We start from the raw sequence: 19658 nt of genomic DNA, 5'->3' as shown, positions 1-19658 counted from the left end.
ACGAAAGAAAATTGTAGTGAAGTATTTGCTGGCTCCCCGTATGTGCAAAAAATATGCACATTATATTTGTGAGTAATAGTTCGGTTTAATCTAACTTCTTCTGTTTTCACGATACCAGCAACAATTACGTTCACCTTGTACTATATACATCTAAATTATTAATTTTCCTTCTTCTTATAATAATATGAAGGTCAGGAAGCCAGATTAAAAAATTATATTCAAAGGAAATATTCCTTTTCATTAAACATTTTCAATCAATTTCATTAATTTTAAGTATTCATTACTTTCAGGTAACAAAGTTCATTTTTCATTAAAATCTAATAAAAAAACATTTTCAATTTCATATATATGTACATGTTTATAAAGAACATATTTATATATGTGTATTAAAAATCATATTTATGTACGTGTATATAAAGAATATATTTATATATGTATATATAAAAAGCACAATATATGTGTATAAAGAATATATTTATATGTGTGTATATAAAGAACATATTCATATATGTCTAAATAAGAAATGTATTTATGTATATGTTAATAAAGAATATATTGATATATGTGTATATTAAGAACATAGTTTGATAAAAAAGAGCCTTGCAAATGACGATTAAGAAATCGAATATTACTGCAAATTAACGCTGTGCAAAAAAAAAAAATGTTTATAAAGCCACTGAAAGACTACAACCAAAAAATTGACTTGCAAACAAGTTCAGAGATCTCGGTCATCGCTGTTATTTCGATTGCGAGAATTAACTGCACAGGGGTGGGAGAGTTTGTTATAATAGGAATTATTACTAACCTTTCTAGGAAAGACATTATAGAGGGTTAAATTAATATTCAGCATAACTATTTTGTAAAGGTAATAGCGACGAGACGTCTATGCATGTAGGTTGAGTTCAAAATATCTTTGGCAGGGCGATTGCTGTTCACTCCTGGCATGTTCTCCCTCTTCCCCCACCCCATTATCACCATAAGATGGTCAGGACATCTTCCATTGCCATTGACTGCCAATCCATCATGATTTCGTTTCAACTTTTTTCTATTTCACCAGCATAGATACTAGATTTATTTGCTAGGTAGATGTAAAGCTATAAGATGCAGGTCAAATTCTGATGATGTACATTATTTAACCCTTTTGCCATTTCACTTTGAAAATATAGTTATTTTGTACAAATAAAGGTATAAGCAAATATGAAAAGTATTGTCCAACTCCACAACGAATTTTTAAAAAGTCACAGTAAAAAGTATGGTGAGAAGTGCAGAGCCTTTGCAAACTGATGTGAAAAGTATATTTTTGAGAAGAGGAAAGACGTTGACAGAAGAGGAAACGATCATAACGTAGAGAGGAGAAGATGATAGAGTAATAGATTACGACCGGTATTGCTAGAATACATTATGTTTGATGACAGAGGCCACCACAACACTGTGGGGGAGAGAGGATACAATTTTTAACAAGGAGAACACACAACTGGGAAAGAGGGAACATACAACGTTTAGATAGAGAAAATTAATGCGAGAATAAGAGAATGCATGCAAAAAGGAGACACACAGTTTATGTTTAGTAAGGGATGGGCAATTCTGTTGACGCAGCAAATAGTCGAGGATGTAATGAATATCACATGAGAGATCGTAGATCAGTAAAAAGTCAAAACGTCTATATTTGTTACGTAATGTCATGATACATTAAATATTATGTTCCAGTTCATAGCTCTCACTGCATTTTTCTAAGTCCAATACGCAGCTTCGTCTATTTAAACGTGAGCCGTGTGCCAACGTTAAGTGAATGAAATGCATTTCGGCAACATCTGGCTGGCAACTCTTGTTATAGTTAGTTTTCTGGAAATCTTCCTGTACGGGGGATTACAATATGGCTGGGCTTCCCTTCTCTATATTTTCAAGAAAGAAGAAGTATTCAAAAACCTATGTGTTGTTACTAACAAAAATACAACTTTAGACTCCAGTGAAATGTGTGTAGCACAAGACGACATGTTTAATTTGTTATTCGGTGTTGGCATGGCTGTTTTTACTATTTCCGGATTAGTTTGTGGTCAGTTGTACACCAGATTTGTCAACTCTACCCGCACCATTCGTATCTATAGCATGTAAGTATGACTATGTTCTTACATATATGTTTTCCGTAAACCTACAAACGATATTGAAATTGTTAGTGGAATGGTATCAGATTTTTTTTCCAAATTTAAATGAATAGGTAATATTTTAGAATATAACAATCCAATAACGAAATTTACATGCCATTTTTATCTTTATGTTATATTGATCAATTTTCTCTGTTCCTTTCTTGATTCCTTTACCTTTGACCCGAAGAGTCTGATGAGACAAAACAATTGTGTTTTACAATTTTTACTGAGTTCCCAGTCTGTGACCAAATAATCGCCTTTTTCGTAATAACGTTACAACAATTAAATTCTTTTAGCCTTTTTAGGTAATCTGACCCAAGGGGTTTGTTTCATTTCGTGTTCAATATTGTAACAATTTACAATGTTAACGAAATTAAAGGAAAAACTTATTCACATTACAATCATTCTATGCTCATTTCATCAATTCACGAATTATATCACTACACATCCAGCCTACATGTACCTACAAGTATTCATGACTTTTTCCGATCAATATCCCATTGACATTTTCTCATAGAATCGACTCCACAGTACGACATTCTTATTTCAAATGATTTGTAGAAGTGTTGTTCGGAAAAGAGTTGAATTTGACCACCATCGACGTATAAGAATTAAACAAACTCTGTCGAAGGTCTTCTACAAAATTCGCAAGGAAAAATCTCTTCTTGAGGGCAGACATCACAACGCCAGGGTTGTTTCCGCAGTTACATGCTGCGTTGCAGCAAGACCATTTTACAGTTGTAGAAAATTTGTCAATCCACTTTTTCGTTTGCTTTTTTTTTTGTTTTCTTTCGCGAGTTTGTTTTGTAAAAACTCAAAGCTCAAAACAATATGTAAATTGATATGAATATATTTGAAATATCTCAAAAAAATGTAATGAAACGAAGATGTCATTGTTAAGTATTTTCAGTTAACTTCATGTAGTTTAGAACCTTTCCCGCCAAATTGTAATAAAATATTTTGCCATTCCATTCATTATTGGGCTGTTCCTTTAGTACTTAAAACGATTATTGTTTATCTATGTATAGTAAATAAAAAAGTCAAAACGTTAAGTATCTGATTAAATAAATAAAAAAAGATACACACCAACAAACAGCAAAAAATAAATAAATAAATAAATAAAACATAAATAACAGCTGTAAATAAATGTTTAAATAATCACTAAAACCTACAACAAGAAGATAATCTGAAACAAGATCAATGACCTTATCATTGTGTTTTGTTAACTGCACAGGGACGGGAGAATTTGTTACTTTTTAAATCATAGCTGATCTTTCTAGTATAGATATTTCAGAGGGTTAAATTAACATCCAGCATAATCATTTTGTAAAGGTGAAAAATCGAGACGTCTGCGTCAATTGACGGTTGGGTTCAGAATTACTTTGGCTTCTGGCCACTACCGGTGCATGTAATGTTGCCATTGTCCGTCATGGCTTTTTTCCACTTTTATTTTCTCTTTCACAAGCAGATGTAATTAACTTAATTGGTACTGAGACAGGATATGATGCAGGCGAAAATCGGATGTTCCTCTTATTTTCAGACTGTGAATTTAAATACATTTTACAAAAAAGAAGGTATAAGCAAAAACGGAATGACATGCTCAACTCCACTATGAATCTCAAGAAATTTTCACAGGAAAACGTACATTGTATGACTAAAAGTGCGTTTACTTTACGAACTGTTTTGTGTTTGTTTTGATCTGAAGTTATACTAACGCCTGTACTGTAGTCTCATCATTTGTTTACTTAATCTAATATTCTTCCCCATGGACATTTTTTTCAGGTCGATCATCAAATGTTATATTAAATTTGCCACAGATTGTGCAAATATATCCCCAATTTCCTTCCATGTTCTTTTCATTATGGATTCTGTTTACTTTTTTGCAAGCAGTTTCATCCTACGATTGATTTTGGATTAGTCCGGCTTTCAAATTTAAACAGCGGTAAAATAATTAATTAAGGAATTTATTTTGGTTTTGCAAAACATCTTGTCTATGGCTGCATATCTGCACACAACACTAATGAAATTTGCGTCCTCTGATACAAGGTGCTGAAGTCTGCCTTGTTTAGAGAGTCATGGCCCTTGAATTGGGAAAAATTCAAGAAATGCTCATTCTCAGCAATTTCTAAATTTTTGATGTCAGTCTTGGTCAAGCAATACCTCACAGGAAAAAGTAACGAATACATGTATTAAATGTCAATAACTTTCTATGAGTTGCCAGTGGGAACATATGAGTAGTATCTATACCTATAGTTGATCCCTGGATGGCAATCAGGAGTGAATGTCCCGTTGCCAGTTACTTAATGTGCCTTAGAGAAACCAGGTTTGTCGTATGGCAACAACATACTAACTTGACGGAATCCTGTAGAAGTGATCCCAGCATTAAGATTTTTAGGGACTTCTTGTGGATACATTTGATATCTCAAAATGTTCTCTAGCTATTCCATCACCGGTTTTCTCTGATAATTCGTAACAAGGGTTTGATTATAGATGACAAGGACTAACCATCTATTCCACCTCAGCCTATCAATGGTGACTGTCTGGTGCTTTATCCATATTATACGAGGAAACTTAATGTTTTCCATCATTTCTTGATGATCACTAACTTGAATATCTACTGATCATAAAATGTTGCGACACTTGACCATAGCTGTTGATAGGACGTTAAACAAAATATGTTCTAATAAATCCATAAGTTCATATATGTGAAATGATATTGGATGTTAATCTGAAGACCATGTCCTAAGATCTTTTGACTTCTTTCCCTCTTTATATATTCTTATCGCCATTATGAATCTAATGAAAAGTATATTTTTATTTTTCTACATTCTTTTTGTAAGGAAAGAAAGTCACTGAAATGTATATTCCTGACCTGGATAATATTAAATTCACACACTTCTGTAATGTTGATCTATGCTCTAAAGACCTTGTGCGTGTATACATTGTATGTATAATTTATCTGTGCTTGGATTGATGTAATATTGTTTACCTGACATGCTATTCGTTTGAGGGTATGTTCTGCTTTAAATCTGTCGATATGTATATCTTACGTCATTGTAGTCCACACATTATTCAATGACATGTTTGGATGTTTTCCTAATGCGTTCACAGCTACACCACTCTATATACTTATCAATGAATATTTTGTTTTCCTTTTCTGCTTTAATATTCATGCACACTCCTTTGTCTCTTTATACAGACTTCGAGTATACATTATATGAAAATTCAAATGCGCATTTCATCTCCATATATATATCTTTAATGTTACAAATACAAACACTAAATTCATTGTAGCGAATAATTTCGTAATTTATTTCAGATTCGTCCTAGTTGCTGGGGTGCTATGTTTCGGTTTCACATCTCCAGGTATGTTTCAGAAACAAAAAAAAATATTGTCGCATTCTGTATTTGGTCGTTACAATCTCTTAATTTAAGTCCCGAGATAAAATGATGAACCGATCCGAATATGATATCAAATACTTGTTTTACAAATATATTTAGCTAGGTGAAATTTCATATGACATTTTTGGCAGATTTTTCCGTAAAATATTATCAGATGAAATTTCTAATAACAAAATTTATGGTCATGGGAAACGGCACAATTATTCCTTGACTACTTACAATGAGCCACTGTTCACTAAATAATAATGGATTTTCCTATGAAATCTTTATTTATCAATATCATATGCTCTTTTTGATTTTTTTCAGAAAATAAATCACATTTCACATCACCTTACTGTAGAGCTGGTAATACAATTCTTGTTAAAATACGTTGATATATGGACATGAAGCAATCGATAATCCCTAAATCCTCTGTCTATCTGTCTGTCTTCCCGTTCCTTTCCACGACGTGCGGACATATATGTACTAAACAAAAAAAAGAAAGGTAACACTACTTTATTCTGTGATTAATAAATTAACCCCTTCATAAATCCTTACCAATCATGTACGAATAAAGTAATTGATCAATTCTGATAAAACTGCAGTCATGGTTCATTATAAAACTTTGCGTTCAGTTGATTTTATTCGACTGTAAAGGACTTTGGGGTCAATTTCAAAGGTAACACCATTAGTAACGGGTATGGCCAACGTTTGCAAAGTAAACAGCATTGCAGCGTCGTCGCATGGAACTCGTAAACCGGCGGATAATTCGAGGAGAGATGTTGTTCCATTCAGCGATCAAGGCTTGGGCCAGCTCCTGCAAGTTTTACGGCTGATTTTGGCGTTCTCTCACGCGTCGCCCAAGAACGTCCCAGACATGCTCAATCGGTGACAAATCAGGTGATTTAGATTGCCAATCTAACACCTGTACGTTATTCTGCTGCAAGAAAGTTCTGCTGACGCGACTTGTGTGCGCTGGTGCGTTATCCAGTTGAAACATGGCGCCAACGCCATGGCGTCTTAAGAATGGCAGAACCACTGGTCTTAAAATTTCGTCCCGATATCGAATGCCGGTTAAATTGCCATTTAACACAACAAGCCTGGTACGAGTCCCCTACAAATACCACCCCAAACCATTGCACTTCCGCCGCCAAAGCGGTCCCGTTCTGCAACGCAGCAGTTCGGAAAACTCTTCCCTCGTCGCCTCCACACTCTGCGCCTTCCGTCACCGCGTTGCAGACAAAACCTGGACTCATCTGAAAACAGAACATTGTTCCATTGTCGTAAGGCCCAACGACGGTGAACACGGGTCCAGTTACGCCGATTGTTACGGTGACGTCGCAACAAATTGGGTCCAGTGTAGGGACGCCGCGCTTTCAATTGGTAGGCCCTCAACCTGTTGCGGACTGTTTGGGGAGACACACGACGCCCAAACAATGTCCTTGTAGTCTCTACTGCGGTTACGAATCGATTGCGCAAGTGTATCAATCGTATACGACGGTCATCCCCGGCGGTCGTTTTACGGGGTCGGTCGCTTCGGGGACGATCGGATGTTGACCCAGTTTGGTTTAAACGACTTACCAACTTGCAAATTGTCTTAACACTGCAACCAAAATGCCGTGCAACTCGACGGCGAGACTCCCCAGCCTGGATCATGCCTACAGCCCTTTCTCTCTGTACTTGTGACAGCCGGGGCATAATGATAAAGTTGATTGATAGCAAGATTCGGTGATTTCTAAGTCCTAAGAATCTAAGGAACAGTTGTCAGTTTGAATGTTTATAAAATTCAAGCGAAGATACAATGATTTTGGTAACGCCCTTGGATTTTGTAATGTAAAACATTACCATTTTCTAATATTGCACAAACGTCATCTTGTTTTCACTCATTTACAGGTATTCGCCAAGGAAACATGTTAACCTTTCTTTTTTTGTTGAGTATATATGATATTAAACGAAACACCATCAGATATCCTCTATATATGACGAAGGACAAAAAGCATGTTTTTGATAACTGCAAGACGGATACAATAGTGAATAGCATTACTAGTCATGATTGGCTTTGGTGTATTTTTCAGAGTTCCCGTGGCTAGTGTTACCCGGAATAGTGTTTGTAGGCGTGGCAGGAATCTCACTGATAATTTCCAACATGCAGGTAAGTCCCTTCGAATCTATTGTTTTAGTCTATCCAGTGTGAACAAATAGTGTGGGTATATAAAATGTTGGCTCCTTGAAATCCTGCATTTTTATACTTGTATTCCTTTTATCAGATCAATAACATCCGTAACATAATTTTCGTAATTACACATGCGTATCATGACCTAGTGGAGCTGTTATTTGTTGAAGGTTTAAGTTGTGACACATAACTCCATTGCATCATCAGCAATTGTGACGTCAATGAGTACTATTGAGAATATCGCAAATTTAGAGTTGATATCAGTTATATAAATCGTTGTTCTCACGAATATTTGCTAAAGTTGTTGTAAATTGAGTTTATATCTGTTTTCTATTTCATATCAGATATATAAAACTTTTAACGGTGGTTTTTTTTTTCTATTTTATCATTGAATGTATATTTACAAGTCTTTCATCGCCAGGTGGCAGTCCTGGTACCGAAAGGTTCCTCTGTGTACGTCGGTCTCCTCAATGGCTGTTTCGACTCTTCTGTTGTGACACAGATGGTTGTCAAGGTAACGCTTGTAGCTTGTCTATAATGAAATGAAGATATTGAAATAACGCTCTTAAAGCGTCGTCGATTTTATAGAAACATTGTCTTTTTCTTGATTCATACAGGCCCTCTACGAAAACGGAATCAGTCGCATGTACTCATATATTAGTGTAGCCGTTTTATGTGTCGTCATATCCGGTTTTTGTACTATTCTCCATCCTGGCTCAAAGAAAAAAGCAGCTGACTCTGCAAATGCCTGTGATGACGTGGACACCGTGGAAAACACCGCAAGACTTCCAGAGGGAAGCGTTAATGCAGCTTTTAAAAATGACGAAAACAACTTGAAAGGTCAACCTCAGGAAGCAGCTACGAGCAAGGGTAATTGGTTTGAGATCTTTTATTACTAATTTGTATTAAAAAGGTTCTGTCTCTTTTGTGCAATATTCAAGGTTGCAGGTGGTAGACGCTGCTGGTGGACTTTTAGTCCCCGAGGTTAACCGTAACATCCCTTCTGCGTTTAAATTCAGGCGAATAGTAGCACGGTTCAGAATATACACAAGTATTGATGCTCTCCTACAAATATCATATATATGATAGTAACACAATTTCTAGTATTTTAGTCTATTGCACACCCCGATCTAGATTTTGATTTTTCATTCAACCGCTTTGGACTTTCCATACATGCCTCCCACGGTTTAAAAATAAGTCTTTGGCATCACTGATGGACCCTAGAAGGACGAACGCTGTTTAAGTCATTGTTTGGTTCTACTGTATCTACGATGTAATTTGTATCAGAAAGTGTTATTCACTTGTGGGTTTTGTACTATCTTCTGTTCACTTGTTCCTTTAGGCCTTGTTTTTTGAGGACAGAAAACATTTAGAAGAAAGAAAGAAAAGCACAAAATTATGCTCGAACTAAAATCTTATATTGTTGACAGCAATGTGTTAAATGTCAAAGGGGACGTATATATTTTGTATTTGATGATTTAGTAATTGTATTTCATAAAATAACGTTTATTTGTTTACGTGCATGGCAAATTTCACTGAAAATGATGTGTATCAAAAGAGTCATATTCAGCTGAATGATTAATTGCATTCTCTAAACATCAGAGCATATCTATCGACAGCAATGTTTAGATCTAATTGGTATATGTTGTATGTCGTTTTGTAATAAGATATAACAGAAAATGTTGGAAATATTTTTTTAAATATACGTTTTAAGTAATAATAAGTTTTTTTTATTGTTGTGATGCTTTGCATCAGCTTCTTGTATGCATACATATGGAATTTTTTTTTTTTTTTTTTTTGGCAAAACAGAAATGGAAAACGATGTAACCACTTCTTCTGTTTCTTCTGATGACGTCACATCCGGCTCCGTCAGATCTGTTATCTGCTCCCGTCTTTACGTCCTTCACGTGCTGTGGATGAGCGTACTATTATTGCGGTTCTACTATTTTATTGGGTCAATAAATATGTTAATGGTACAGATTCTGGAAAATGACGGACAAGGTAAGTCCTTATTCTTAACAAACTGTATATTTCTTACGCAAAGAAAATAGGGATATGTTAACCGAATATGGAAAAAAATAACGGACGAAATTTAACAGGAAACTCTTAGAAAGTACAAGGAGAACATGACTAAACATGCCGGCAGAGAAAGCGTCTTCTGCTTCGTCAAAGGCATCCCTCATGTTATTCTTTATCAATCTGAGGTAATGTCACGTTCCCGAATGAGAACAAGGTTTAAGGTATACAATAAGGTGACCAAGAGGTAAAGTAACTAGCAAACACTGTTACCTGGAAAGATGGTCAAGATGAAAGATATCATTTGGCTTCTGTTCACGACTCTGTGAAATTATGGACAATGTTCAAAGACATTACAAGGTGTGTTCATCCATAACGATACTGAACAAACATAACACATCAATTTACAGAAGCTCATGATCCCTAGCGAGGACGGTTTCTCTGTAATCCATACATTGGACGCCGTCTTCTCGTGAAAACATCATGATAATATTGATGATATTTGCATGATTGTATTCGGCCTGTACCTACCAATCATTACGATTCGTTCTATTTCTCAAAACAAATAAAGCGAATTTTAGCTAAAAGCGTCGGTGAGATGCAATTGTCGGCATACACTACGATTGTAATGTACTACATTGCTGCAGAACGGTCGAATTTTGTTGAGCAAACATTATGGTTTTAATGTACCAGATACCTGCAGAACGGTTGAATTTCTTTGAACAACCATTCAGAATGAGACTTGTAGGTTGTCAAACAGTATGTTATTAAATTATTACATCATTAATTTTTGCACACACAAAAAATCTTTCGTCCATCAGAAAATGAGACCCACAAAACATTTTTAGAATATCCTGCTGAATACAATTGTTACTATATGACTGTGTTTTCATCATGTTTTCTGATTGGCCGATTGTAAATATTTCCTCACTGTTCACATGTTATATAAACTTTGATCAATTCAACAATACTAGCTCGTACCTTAATATAGCAATGAGAAACTTTCTGTGACGTCATAATAGCGTTCCAGACGGATATAAAAACCTTACAACATCATTTCGTACCGAAATATAGTACAAAGGGACTCTCCGTGACGTCAGAACAGCGCGTGCCTTTGACATGTATTTACAAGATGGCAGTCGGCAGAAGGTATGTCGTGATAAATGACGAACAATTTTAAAGTTTGTCAGAAAAAAACGACTTGGAAAACACCAGAAAGTCAACATACATTGCAGTGAAGCTTTTTCCTGCTAGATGTAATGGTAAAAATCCAACCAGCCGATCGCTGCATTGGATAAACGGTTATTGAAATGATATGATGAGGGAAGAACGATAAATGGAATGATGTACAACATCATGGACATGTATATCCTATTAAGTTTCCTGAACCTTAAACATTATCCGTGAAGTTTAACTTCACAATGTTTTATACGTCCGCTCTCTCAAATGACAAGAAATTGTCATTTTGTGAAGTGAAAAAAAGGGGAAATGTGTTATAATAAGACAGTTATCAACCTGTATTAAGGTGAATAGGATGATATATAAACCTCAGAAACTAATATTTCCCTCGACCTGATGCCTCAGAAAATTTAATTTTCTCATGTTGATGAATCATCGTATTCGCCTAAAATCAGGTCGATAAATGTATGACATACTTCGACGACAGCGTAACCGATATATTTCTTTCAATCTTTATTCTCTATAAAAGTTTGCAAAATCCATCTTAGGCATGTGTATATATAATATTCGTGTGAAGCCAAAACATATATAATGGAACATGGAATCAGATATACGTATTATCAGTATAAAGGATATTTGAGTCTAAATGAGACAAAAATCGAAAAAAATCAGAACATATATAAAAGTTCATTTACTTTCATCAGATACTTCAGGTTTCAACGTCAAAATGTTGAGGACAAAAGCAAACAGAAAAAATATCTTTATGCGATATTCTCAATTCATATCAGTGACCATATAATAAAATCACAATCTATTTTTGACTGTTGCAGTAAATGAAAAACGCGCCAGTGTAAAGTACGCTAGTAAAGTATGCATAAGTATTACACGGTCGAATTCACTCGCTAACAGGCAGATTATGTCACCAGAAAATTATGTTGATGACAATGACTATTGTGAATAGAAAATGAGATCAGTTAGCTAAAGCGTGTGTATCCGTACATTTTGCCATCAGTTTACATTTCAGCCTACTTTTATCAGCTTTCAAGTCAAGGTTTTTTTTCTTTTTTCTTTTCTTTTTTTGTTAACGGTGTGTTTTCACATCGAGTGGTTAAGAAACCAGGTTGGTTTGTTTCTGATGTTTTTCATTTCAGGACTCCCAGCTCTTAACTTTGGGACATTTTCTTTATACACATATTATCGGTCACGGCAAAACCAAAAATGACAATATATATTTCTAAAAATACAATTTCTCGAAAACTGTGATGAATATTTGTTTAAATGCAATTTGATAAGATTGACCACGACTGTTCACGGGACGAAACAAGCAATATCATTTACATAGAAAACATAAATACGGAAGGATAAAAATTAAACATTCCGAATCCCTACGGTAAGAACAGCACACTTGAATGAATATATTGTCTGAGAAGGGATGAATCATGAGACCATAGCCTCACTTCCCAGGGAGTGAAATGGATTGGACATCATTACACAGAGAATAAATATACATGTACACAAAATGGAGAAATAGGAAATGTATTTAAACTGTTTGATTCATCAATGCATTAAATAAATTGTATGCTACTTACACATTAATTGTATGCTAGCTACACTTTGTGCCAAAGCTTCCATTAAATTGCATTATCTTCATATTGACAATCGGTCATTCGGGATTTAATACCGATGGCCTTCATTCGTACTCCACATATTACAGAGAAATGCGTGGAGAATGTTCTGTCACACTCAAGACAATGTGCGACGTAATATTCTAATGTTGTAGGAAGGTTTGGCTCCTGACGCAGACGTCGATCTTTTCAATCCAAAAATAATCGATAGGAGGCAAATCTTACGACAAAACAGACCAAAGTAGAACGGTGACGTTCTGCTGCTCTAGATATGTCCCCACAACACGTAATATTTCGTCACCGTAGCGCTAATCGGTCATGTTATCATCCACTATAATCAGAAGTGTGTGATGCCTCACCAGAACTTAATGCTTCCTCCATCTAACTGTTGACGCTGAATTACACTAACGTCACTATAATGTTCTCCACGGCCAACAGTACATGTGAACAGGGCCTTCACTACAATTAAGGTGAAATCTGGACTCGTCTTGGGATAGCACTTCAAACAGGTTCCTGTTGGTGGTCGCAGATGCCACCTCAACAATGCTCAGCGCGCAACTATGTGCCGTTGAAGCGAGACGTTACGAATGCTGGCCTTTCGCAATCTGTTTCGGACGCTTCTGAAGCTAATTCGTCTACGTCCTGAAAAAATCTTGTGGTCAATGATAAAAAAAGATCTGGAACGGAAAGCTGCCGACGAGACGCTTCATGTGGACGTCTTGTTCATGTGTTGTCCCGCACTGTGTTCATCTGAAACGCCTCCACAAAGCGTTTATCCGACTAATGTGCACTTCAAACTGTCTTGTCAAATTATTTTTAAAATGTTCCCGTCTTCAGCATGCCTATAGCCTGCATGCGTTCATTTTCGCCCACACATTGTACATTGTATGTGATATGTTATCTCTGGAATAATGATTTTCTGTTTTCTGATCGTGTTTGATATTATTAGAATGTCATGCCTAGATTCGGAGCTCGAAAACGCATGAGCTGACCATCGAAGTTTAAAAACAGCAAATTTAACATTTTTACAAATCGATTAAGATTTTCTAATCATTGATGTGGAAACTGTTTGATTACTTTGTTAAATTTATCAAATGATGCTGAATTAATATAATGCTGGTTGATGATTTTCTGTTCTAAGTAAGCTACCTGACTGACGTCATGACGTACACAATGTTGGGAGGGATGATTTCATCCTTCATTGCTGGACAGGTGTTCGAGATACAGAACAAGTGGTTTACAGGTAAATACAAATACATAACAGGAACAAAAACGGAACATATAATTGAACCTTGGGATACTCCTGGTCTAGTATCATCGAGTTTCCAAAGATTGTACAAAAGACACACAAGTGAATAGTACCTTTAATATATATTTATAGTAAGAGACAGTAGAGAAAAGCCATGAATTAAACGGAATCATACAGCTGTTTCGTCCTTCTTGAAATCTTCATTAATCCTGTGGGCCTAAAGTTTGAAGGCAAAGAGGCGACTCAAATGTCTCAAAAAAGAACAGAAAAGTCAGTCGGATTGGTAATTTTTACTCCAAGATAATACTTTCCCTGCCTGTTACACAGTTTCACAAGCAAACAATAGATTTCCTTTTAATTGAGCATAAACGTAATCACAACTTTGGAAATTTAATTTGGGGTATACATTTCTATATACTTATACGTATATGTACGTGTAAGTATTAATTGGCAGTATTTACAAAGAGACTTCATTCTGCGATGGTAGAAGTCTTTAATATTTAACAAATTATTTACTTTTCAGGAACGATGAAGACAGTTATTCCTCTAACAGTGACGTCATGCTTGGGCATACTGTTATCATCACTTTCCTTTTCGTCCTCAGGAACAGTTCTCTACGTTGATTTCGTCGTCTTGACATTTTTCCGATCCTTCGTTTTCAGTTGTAACATGGACTTCGTTATAACCTCGTGAGTGACATAGCTGTGTATTTTACATATACCTGTATATACATATACAGATAAAATGGTTAGCATCTCAAGTATCTTGCATTACGTCAACTTTATTCGCGGAAAAAATATACGTGTAGTATTTGATGTGGACATGTAGGCTTCCATCATATGCACACTTTAAAGCAACGTCACCTTGTTCGATTTAGACGTCTTAATAGTGTAAAGTAATGCAGATTATTATATATAAAAAAGCGTGAAGCACGTGGAAATCACGATTGTGACTGTCTCTGTTAACTGATATCTTTTCGGGAGATTTTATTTTTGGGATTTTACTCTAACTTCAGAAATAGTGAAATATACCACCCCTTGAAAATAACCTTTATATAAAATGAATTAAAAACTAACAGGATACTTATACAGGTAAAATAAGGATGTAAAATGTGCTACAGGCCATTATTATTAATATAAAACATAGTAATTCAAGTGTTATCCCCACGAAATGCATTCAAATTCTCGAACTGCATTTTATGGCGATCGTCTTGAATAGCATATTCCTGTAGGTACCTAATTCATTATTACAGTTACGTGTTAAACTTTAACAATGAACTTAGATATATGTAGGACATGGTAACTGTGCTAAGTCTGAGTATGATGTACGTCATATATAATTGTCGTTGTGATGAGGTAACTATTATCGGATTTGTTTCAGGTTTCCAAAGAAATTCATGAGTGTACTGTTTGGCCTCGTTATCTCCGTTTCTGGTGTCCTTTCTATGACACAGTACGCCTTGTTTATATGGACTAGACGATATGACAACGCAATGACACACGTAAGATATGAAACTCGATTTTATCTAATGTCAAGTCATAAATTTTCGTGGTTTTTCAATAAATACTTAATTTCGCGACTAAATACAGCTCAATAAAACACCTAATTCAATTAATTCAACCGTTCGAGGATATATGAATGTGTGGATAAAAAGTACCCATGAAGGCAGTGAAAAAAATTCACCACGTGAAAAAAGAAGTGATGTCCCGGGTCTTCGGCAAAATTCCACTGTTTGTGAAAAAGGATGAATATAGTTTATTCAATCAAAGTTGTTATCTTCTTAACACCAAATGAGTTTTTGTTGATCCTAAAACTGGACCTCATTGTAAATGTTTTTAACATACTCAAAAGTTTCAGATAATCCTTTTACATGATTAGACACAGTTATACAACACGTTTAGAATGTTCCGAAATCACGTGTTTGATCATACGCTGAGGAAAATTAATGAATACCCTTTATATATATATCAATTATAACCGCAGCAGAAGAGGACATTAGCTTGATACAACTGTGAGGATTTCGATATCATTGTATATACATAACTGAACAATCCGAGCATGTATCACAATACTCCTGTTCATCTGATTATAGAGGGCTTTTAATGTGTAGTTAGGATTATTCTCGGACATTTTTCTTTCAGGTAAACATTTTCCTGTTGTGTCTGTCAGTTATCTCCCTGCTACACCCTTTCCTGATTTTCATGAGCCAGAAACGAGGATCATGTCACAGAAGTGAAAACTATAATAGCAACTGCAGCGCCAATTTGAAAAATGTGGTAGGAGATTCAACGAAGTTGTAAGATCTAGTTTTCAACTTGACTTTGGGATTTTTACGTTTACCAAACATAAGTTGATATATCTAATATTTGATCACAAATAAGACACTTTGGTGACGATCATTGCATATATTTGTAAACAGATCTGATATTTGTTTTGGTATCATAACATTCAATACGTGTATAAGCGATAGACAGAATGAAATCATTAACCACAAACTTCAATATTTTCATCTGTGGACAAATTCTGAAAATAATCGTAATGCCTTGTTAGAGCTTTAGTTGTGATGTATAATTATGTAAAATGTGATTTATTTGTTCGAAAGTCGACATCGTTCATTTGGCTACTCCAGCGTTCTAATGATTGTATCATGCCGCTTTGGATTCTCTGACCTAGAAAGAATTATTACTGTAATGGTTATATTTTTGAGAGATTTTCTTTATTTTCGAGATTGACATTATTATGGAAAACAGATATATTGTACATAAATTTAACACAGAAATCCGCTCAATGAGCTCCTGAGAAATGCATCTATTCCAATTGATTTTAGGAATATTTTGAATATTATTTGGATGACATTAAGTATATTGAGAACTATTAATGGTAAGTGCGCTGGTTTAAGAAAAACCAAGAAGTGTTCCTAATGAGTACAATCCCGGTGTGGACAACATTTTAATGTCTGATAGACAGTGATGTAATGCTTTATAGATCTTTACATGTTTTTTGTGTAGAAATATTTTATATTTAAGAAAAGGTGAAAAATTGTGTAAATATTCACGAACTTTTGCCCTATGAACTATAAAGATTGTTATCATGGCATTGCCTTATATCAACTTAACTAGTTTAACACATTTTGATTTTGTACACTCAACGGGCACACTACATGAGTAAGCAGACGTGTTCATACTCTTCAATGTGTTTGTTGTATAATCAGACAAAAGCTCATTAAGATATGTAATTCTATCTTATTTACTTATTGATATATAAATATCATACCTTGTGTACAGATAGATAAATACTTTTATCTCTTTATATCATTAAACTTAATGAATTATTAATTATTAATCCTGAATTGTTTGTCACAGTGAAAGAAAAGATTCAGTTTTCTCAGATTATATTGCAAACAACCCTGGTATACATAATGTAGATAGTCGTTTGATATGGCACATCGTAGATAACTTCCTGTTTGATGAAACGTATTGGGCATGGTAAAAGTGAATATTATCATTTGAGTGTTTTATAGGTTGTATTTACTCTACGTTAAATTATTTGAAGACTTGTATAAGATGTAAAACCATGTATCCGTTAGAGTAATGTTACCAGAAAACCTATATCAGATAAAGACACAGTTGTAAATTCAAACTGATATCTCTGAAAGACGTAAAAAAAATGTAAAAAAAAAAAAAATATTCCTTGTTTCATGATGAATAAACTTTAAACTCTCACAAACTCCAGTCCGTTGATATTAGACAAAAATGCAGTATGAGATTCAAAGATTGGTTTATAAAACTGCCAAAAGTCTAGCAATATCACATTATTGTTTATTATTCAGGAGATAAATCATATTCCTTATACATTATTTATAAGTGATGATGTCTTACTTCTCGTGAGTTGAAAGATTATCTTACACTCGCTCTCGCCACTTATGATAAATATCAGACATTCCACCCAGCTTAATGCAATGTCATCGCTAATAATAAAGAAATAAAGAACATTCTGTAACATATAGAACATGGATGTGATAAGTTCATTGGCTGGAAAGTTTGGATGTTTAACGTCAATTATTCTTTATATATCTAATCAAGTCAGTTAATATATCAATTACCCATAAGTGAATTGCGTTAAGGTTAAGGAACAACTGGGGAAGAAATAGCCATTAGAGTATTTTAAGAGTGTTGATGTTCAATTTTTACTCATTTTGATCAATCTATTTAGAGCATTTGCAGTGAAAATAAATTTATTCCAAGAGAGATTTAAAGAAAGCTTTGTCTTGAAGAATAATTTGATGTGTTTGAATGAAAACAGTATTCAACGACATGAATCAAACAGGGTGAATCTGGTTTGATCATCCATGACTCTATCTACTAAACAAGGACTTTGCTCTCTCATCTGCAGGACATCATGTCGACACGTAGTAAAACGATAAACAAACGTGTATTAACGTTTGCGGGTGTACTATGGAATCAGTCAAAATATTGCCTACCAGCCTGATATAAAAATGGTTTACGTGCAGCCATCAAAATCTCTATATACCTATATTGTAACACGTGTGAGTGTATATCTTTATATCTTATATATCCAATACAGGAACATTTTGTATCATAACTGACGTTATTTCTTCCTGAATGGGATGTCACAGTCTGTATAGTCACGTGACCGATTCGGCCTGTACATCAATCCATCACTTGGACACCCGTAAATGCCTTCTGGGTAAGATAATTTCTGTTATATCGTACATCCGGGTTTGATTCGTATAGAAATCATACAACATCAAAATATTAAAATAATGTACAGTAATACTCGGCCCTCTTACATCTCATGAATGTGAAAAAAAATAATTAAAAAACACATTCCGGACAAAAAATGTTCGTCAGAGCAGCGCTATCATACAAAACTTTCTGATGTACGATATTAAATTTGTTGGTAGAAGGGGCGGGAAAAGTACAGAAAAAAGGAATTCGCAGCTACAAACATCATCACAAAATCAGAAATCTGAATGAACAGATTTATTTATTTAATAATCAAAATGGCAAAACATACAGACACAATGTTGGTACTTCAATTTGAATAAAGTCGGACATTATATAAATATTAAACCTAGTAATTCTCGTGGGTTGACAGATCAGTGCTAAAGTAGACAGTAAATCTTCCTGAGAAACAGAATATTATTCACCAACACAACACGTTTGATTTTGCTTATTACCTTGAAATGAAAGTCGTGAGGCGTGAACATACCTTGCACAAATAATACAAACATGCGAGTACCAGTCACTTACAGTAAAATATTATATTCTGGCACAGGAAGTAATCAACTATTCAAAGTCATACTTATCTCATACGTTTTGTACTTGAATCAAATGAAACCAAACTCTAGTTAAAACATAGATCTTCAATATTTGTTGTACATTGGACTTCGTACGTGTACATATGTGCAACTAATTAGTGAAAGGCCTATAAAACATTCAGTATTCTACATAGATATAACAATCATGTACATTTGTACTTAAATCAATAGAATCTGAACAAGAATTAAAACAGATTTTTATCGATTGTTTCAAAAGTAATTTTGTATTATGTAGATATACACGGATGTGTATGTTGCTATTCGGGAATCGGCTGGAATCTAGACTCGTCAATTACCATGAACACTTTACAACAGGGTATATATCTGGAATCTAGACTCATCAATTACCCTGAACACTTTACAACAGGGTATATATCCAAATGTCTCATCTTCCTATTTTCGGAAACAAATATCGTATACGTAACGTAAAAACAACTACGTGAGTTGTGAGGAAGAAATATCACCATGCCGGTATGAACCACGCGATAACGTGAAAACGCGATAAATATCGACTTACACTCCGTAACATCTCAAGGAAATACTGTATTCG

General features: G+C 34.7%; 1 protein-coding gene across 1 annotated transcript in view; it reads left to right on the top strand.

The window, feature by feature from the left end:
• The window catches only part of LOC132565528 (equilibrative nucleobase transporter 1-like), a 30213-nt gene extending 14146 nt beyond the window's left edge, over positions 1-16067 (top strand). The window contains exons 2-10 of the mRNA XM_060230178.1: positions 5464-5510; positions 7601-7677; positions 8120-8212; positions 8316-8568; positions 9508-9699; positions 13660-13761; positions 14291-14456; positions 15148-15268; positions 15909-16067. Coding sequence (XP_060086161.1) covers positions 5464-5510; positions 7601-7677; positions 8120-8212; positions 8316-8568; positions 9508-9699; positions 13660-13761; positions 14291-14456; positions 15148-15268; positions 15909-16067 — 1210 coding nt within the window. The remainder of the gene's footprint in view (positions 1-5463; positions 5511-7600; positions 7678-8119; positions 8213-8315; positions 8569-9507; positions 9700-13659; positions 13762-14290; positions 14457-15147; positions 15269-15908) is intronic.
• The last annotated feature ends 3591 nt before the right edge of the window (positions 16068-19658 follow it).

This window comes from Ylistrum balloti, unplaced genomic scaffold, assembly GCF_031769215.1.
Source record: "Ylistrum balloti isolate Yb309-2 unplaced genomic scaffold, AGI_CSIRO_Ybal_v1 Utg369724, whole genome shotgun sequence".
In the NCBI taxonomy this organism is placed as follows: domain Eukaryota; kingdom Metazoa; phylum Mollusca; class Bivalvia; order Pectinida; family Pectinidae; genus Ylistrum; species Ylistrum balloti.
Note: the sequence above shows the minus strand (reverse complement) of the source record. Positions and strands in the feature narration are given on the sequence as shown.